This window comes from Lactuca saligna, chromosome 1, assembly GCF_052625555.1.
Source record: "Lactuca saligna cultivar CGN05327 chromosome 1, ASM5262555v1, whole genome shotgun sequence".
NCBI classification, from domain to species: Eukaryota; Viridiplantae; Streptophyta; class Magnoliopsida; order Asterales; family Asteraceae; genus Lactuca; species Lactuca saligna.
This window is the reverse complement of record NC_136417.1, coordinates 35,520,988-35,527,119: the sequence shown is the minus strand read 5'-3', so window position 1 is coordinate 35,527,119 and position 6,132 is coordinate 35,520,988. Positions and strand designations below refer to the sequence as shown.

The following is a 6,132-nucleotide window of genomic DNA, read 5'->3' as shown; positions in this document are numbered from 1 at the left end:
TATTTGTTATGTATCGGTATTTTGGAGGAACTCACTAAGCTTCGGGCTTATAGTTTCAGTTTTGGTTTCAGGTACCTCGGGTGATCGCAGAAAAACAAAGACATGATCGTACAACTCCTCACTTTTTATGACTTTGTTTCTGGGATACTCTGATATAGAACTATTTTGATAACAAATTTGTAATAACTGTTGGTTTCTAAATGTTTTAAAAAATTTTAAATTTGCATGATTTTTATGGATGTTACATGGCCACACCCTGAAGGTTGAGGTTGTCATAGAAAGATGGTGTTAAGATGGTAAAGATGTTGCCTCAAGGTTGTGGTAGGAGATGATGTTAAGGTGGTAAAGATGTTGAGATGGTGGAGACCCAATGGCCTTAGCTCTGAAACCACATATTGTGAGATTTCTTGTGATTGATTTGATCTAATTATGATACTATAAATAGAAACATGCAATGCCCATGGCCGAGACTATGATACAGCTAGTAGGTCTATCCTATTCAATATATGACAATATACGAAGTGCATAAAAAATACAATCTTATACAAACATCTTCTGGAGTTCATAATGCACAATCAAGACCTTCCACTACCATTTGCTCATTGTGGTACAATAATATGCAAAAAAAATCAACAGAAAATGCCAAAAAGAACCCAAATTATTCCCAAAAACTGTATAAAGAAACGATATTTGCAAGAACAAACCATAAACATACAACCAAATCCACAAAATTCTATGCATTTTAATCCTAACTATACCACCAAAATATCAGCAACAACTTCATTGATTAAAGAATCGAGTAATCGCCTCTCGATTTCCACTCCAACTTCAAACGCTTCAACATCAAAATCAAGCCACTTTTGGTGTTGATCACTGCTCATATCCTTGTCTACAAGCTCATCCACCATACAATCTTTCATTCGTTCCCACCCCGAGATCTTATTACACACTTCTTTTGCTAACCGTTTTTTTCTTCTCACCACCAATAAACCTCTTAGCCACACTCTACATTTCAAGTCAACACACTCACTCACACAGTCAAACACAAGTTTACGCCTTAACTTAGCCTCATTTTTCTTCCCAAGAATCGGTCTTTTGGCTTCCAGTATATCAAATAGACGTGGGTTTACAATCTTTTGAGTCCTTCCTACACTGAAATCCTCAAACATGGACTTGATATTGAAAAGTATATTATCCACGTAACTTGGTTCTGATTCAGTTTCAACCTCCATTGTTGTGAATTTCTTCGATAAAACTGCGACAAGATCTTGATCTTTGAACAACGGGATATTTGAAGAGAACCCCGAACGGGAATCATCTTTATAGATTCTATCTTGGTTTCCTTTATCTTGGAAGATTGTAGTTATGTTTATTTCCCTTAGTTTTTGGTCCAAAAGGGTGCCATGATTATCAGCCAAAAAGGTGTTCTTTTTCTCTGTAGATCTTATCGGAGTGCGTGAAATTGGGGAAGTGAATGTGAAAGAAACAACATCCGATCCATTAGATCTAACCACGTATCCATCTCCTTCATTTTTATCACGTTTCCTTTGATTGATAGTTTTGTTCATAGAGTTCGCCGGAATTTTACTCGAGCTCTTCCCGGAAATTGGTTTCCGGCGCTGTGAGTTGGTCAAAGTGACCGGAGATTTTGCAGCGGGATTTCCTCTTCCATTCAAGCAATTTTGTTTCTGGTTGTTTTGTTTGAGCACAGTGTTTGTAGAAGATTTCCTTAATGTACTCGAACCTTCTCGTGTTTTAACGTTAATCTTTGCCTGAAGAGCTAAAGAAACCGATTTCTTTCCATCTTCCATGAACGGTTTTCTATCTAAACAACCATCCCAACTCTTATTCATTGATTGCCCTTTTAAACTCCTAGCAGCATTCGACTCCGATGGTTTTCTCGATGGTGTTTTTGACCCGACTTGCATTATGCGAATCGGGTCATTCGATGACCCGAATCGGGAGCTTTTAATCGGAGATAAGAGTTTTTGTCGAGTTACATGAACCGATTTATCGGATTTTCGTGGTAAACTTTCGGTTTGAAACTTCTCGATCACTTTATGTTTTCGATCAATTTGTTGGTGGAAATCTTTCTGTTCAAGTTCGATTCTTTTTCTAACATATCGGGAATCAAAAAATCGGTTTGATTGTGTGTCGTTGAAACTTGAAGTTGGATTTGGAAGCGAATCCAATCCCATAAGCCTAGCGACTACTCCGGGGGATTTTCCATTATCATCTTCATCGATTAGTGAAGACGAACAACCTTTTCTGCTTCGATTGTTCGATTCCTTCGACTTTTATGTTCAAACAAGTAATTTTTCAGCTTCGAAACAAATAAATTCTTTCAAAATCTAAACATAAATGTATAGCGATTCATACCGGATGAAATTGCGTAATCGGTATGGGTATGTTTATGTTTACATCGCTACTCCTTTTCTGCTTCGATTGTTCTATAAAAATTTAAACTGAAGTTTAAAAAAAGTATGAAAAATGCTAATATCTTTCGAGTATGAGATTAAGATTACCTGATAAATCAGGAGTTTTGTAGAATTTCTTGCGTGATTTCATATTCCAATCGAATAAATCAAGAAAACCACCGCCGGAATCTTGTTTCAATTTGTCAACTTTCATATTTGCATGATTGCATCAGAACCTCAGTTCAAGAAATTTATTGCTTTGATTGAAATCATAAGCCCTTCAAAATTTCTGCAAATATCATCGTATGATCAAATGCTTAAAAGGGCATCAAAGTATTGAAATTTTATAAATAACAAAACAATCTATCTACTGATCCACCAACCAGTAAGTAAGTAAGTAATCACGCCTTTGGGGTTGCTTGCAATGTATATATGTGATTCTTACTGATACTCCTCCCTCAAATCGAATTTTGACTTTTTAGAGTCAAAATCAAATTAGTTTTTAGCTTTAAAATTCAACATTCTTGATGGGTATTTAGATATAAAGAAGAAAAGACAGATATTGCATGATTGATTCCTTTTTATGGTAAGGTACAACCGACTGATATTGGTAAGAATTTGAAAAAGTACTAAATTTTAAAATCGGAAAGTGGACTGAAATTGCTTCGAAGAACAGATAAGTCAAACATTTACTAAGCTTGAATTTGTCAATTAAAGCATTAAAAACATGAATTCCCTTGTGTAACATCATCATTCTTTACTATAAATGCCATAGATTTCAACTGCTAGTAGATATCTGATCGACCACATAAAGAAGCTTCACATAATTTCGTACTCCAAAACAATCGAATACCAAATCCACATGTGGAGTATCCGATGAATAATTGAACTGCATTGGTACAGATTAAACCCTAGATATTCAAAATTAGTAGAATTGATTACAGTTTACAGAACACGGAATTCATAGCAGAAGTCTGCATCATTGACTTTTGACAAAAACAGTGAACTGTCCACTATCAAGTTACGAGCTCAGATCAAAACGCGCATAAAAATTATAACCCAGATGATATATTCAAGAATTTATCAAAATAAACGAGCCCAAATCAGCGAAAACTTACATCAACAATTGAACATGAAGAAATCAAGATCTGCAAGTCAGGTTATGCGTCTGTTCACTCTCTTCTATGCCCGAACCTTCCATTCTGGATAGAGCAATGAATCTATATATAAACTATGACAAATAGAAACAAAAACAACCAGAACTGAATTTGCAGAGATTTTGAGAGAATTTTTAGAACATTATTGAAGAGTATACTATTGGGTTTTTTAGTGGTCGCATTCTTTAATAATTTTTTTCAAAGACATTAAATGGGTCAGTCAACAAATTGGTTGGATTTTGTAATAAGGAATTTATTCTATAATTTTTATTTATTTATTTTATTTTTTATTTTTTGCATTTTATTTGATTTATAAGGAAAAAAAAATGTTATATATGTAAGTAAATCAAGAGAAAGGTTATAAATTTTCTACAAACGCCTCTTTTATATTTGAACTCTTTTACGTGAAGGAAAAAGAAACCTTTACTGATTTGGAATCTTGTTGGTCGAAGTGGAGGATTTCAAGGGTAGTGACGATTGTGTGGACCCGTCATGGGAAACTTTTCAGATTATCATGTTTCACCTTTTTTATAAAATAGTAATTAACTGTTTTAACAAATAATAATTTATGTAAAAGCATCTATGCTAGTAATCTTTTATAAAGTTTATTATTATTTGAATAATTTTTTGTATAGTTCTAAAGGTTGTTAAAATCATGATCCTGATGATTCTATGATTACCTAGGTAAATCGATCTCAATTTTATGCTGATTGTTTTTTGGTAAAATTAGGATCAAATCGTTGGACCGTAGAATTGATCACAAGATCGTATGATTGTTATCATTTGTTTAAAAAAAATCTAATATTTGTTCTTAAACTAATTATGTAGAATACCCCTTTTGTATTGTCAAGGGTTGGTCCAATACATGGGCGAGTTGGACCATAACCCACGACAAAAAGAAAAATTAAATAAATAAAAATTGATCCAATAATTAATATTGTATATACACTTTGGCCTAAAGTTTAGTTCAATAAATGGTCTGATAGCGATTCACAATTCACTTTGGCCCAAAGTTTAATCCAATAAATGGTGTGATAGTGATTCACAATTCATAGGTGTTTGGAGGCAGCATATCGTTATCTCGAGCGTGGACACGAAGCATCTCGAGAAGCCAATCGACGTCTAGAAAAGCACATTGTCTAGATTGTGGAGCCTGTAATCAACTGACGGACTGATCATTCTCATTATAATTTATCTACTTCTCTCTTAAACCTAGTGGCTACTGAATTGAATTTCTTTATTTCTCATTCTAATTTATGATTTCTCTATTTCGATTCTTTACTTCTCACAATCACATTCCTAGTATTATGATTTCTGAAACATACAGCCATCGAAAATCTAAAGAATTATGAGGTCTTCGATTTCAAAATTGGTTTGGGTTGGTTCGATTTCTGAATTTGCATATCTCTTATTATGTTTTCTTTTCTCATTCCAACTTCTGAAACCTACTACAACGAATTTCTCTACTTCTCCTTCTAATTTCTAAGTTTTTTTTTTGTTCTAATTTTAAAGCACGAAGAAGCTTAAGGTTTTCAATTTTAAATTGGGATTGGGTGAGTTGGATTTCTGAATTTTGATCTCTCACATTGTAATTTATTTCTCATTCCAATTCCAGATTTGTTTTTAATGTTTTTGTTTGTTTGCTTCTGGAGTTAGACTATTTTGTTGGTTGTTGGAAGACGATTACAGTAGAAATAATGAAAATCGATTTCTATTATGTTGTGTTAGGTTTGATTCTGTTTTTTTATGGTAGCTTCAAATGAAATTTCTAGTCTTATATAGTTTCTTTCTAAACGTTTGTCTTTTGATTATGTGATGTGGATCAAGAGGCATATAATTTTCTATTAAACTTATGTTTAGTTTGAATATATAGACTTCTAGAGGCAACTAAAGGTATAAATTTATTCTATTATTGCTATTAGACAGTAGTTTTTTTAAAAATAAATGCATACTTCTGATTATATTATTAAATTTCTAGATCTTTTGACTTCTTGAAGTGGAAATAAAAACATAAACTTTGTTGAGGTTACGGTTGCTTCAACGAAAAGAAGTTGTTCAATATAAAAGCTCTTGAAATTGTATTTACGAAGTACCATGGCTCAAGAAAGATTATGTAACACCTGCTCTCGAAGTATTTTCATTTTAAACCCAAAAGTCTTAAATCCTTGCAAAACTGGTCCTTATGCGGGGTGTACACTATGTCTACGTTGGCGTAAGTCATTAAAGAGCATCGGGGACTTCTTTAAGTATGTTGGGCGTACATAAGAAGTATGCATGGCATACTCATGCTAATCGTAAAACCCTAAATTTTAGGATTGAGACCTTATTTAAACACCTTAAGTTCGTTGAGGCCTTTTCATTTTCAGCCTCCACTTACCCAAAAGCAGTCATTTCAAAATCCTAACTATTTTGTGAAGATCTTGAGCATTTAAAGTGAGTTTTGTGTGTTTTGGTGAAGAAGGAATCCATTAAAGAAGCATTCGTGAGCTTGGAGCTTGAAGATTCGGAAATTTCATCCCATTTTCAAGCCTCGGGAGGTATAAAGCTTAAACCGTTTA

General features: G+C 33.5%; 1 protein-coding gene across 1 annotated transcript; it reads right to left on the bottom strand.

Annotated features, from left to right (window-relative positions):
• Window positions 1–522: 522 nt before the first annotated feature.
• Window positions 523–3,759, bottom strand: LOC145032672 (uncharacterized). The gene is made up of 4 exons (XM_078981571.1): window positions 3,536–3,759; window positions 2,526–2,706; window positions 2,380–2,450; window positions 523–2,294 (listed from the first exon to the last, which is right to left on the bottom strand). Exons 2-4 carry the CDS (start codon window positions 2,629–2,631, stop codon window positions 753–755), a joined length of 1,719 nt encoding a protein of 572 aa, XP_078837697.1. The 5' UTR covers window positions 2,632–2,706; window positions 3,536–3,759; the 3' UTR covers window positions 523–752.
• Between the last annotated feature and the right edge of the window lie 2,373 nt (window positions 3,760–6,132).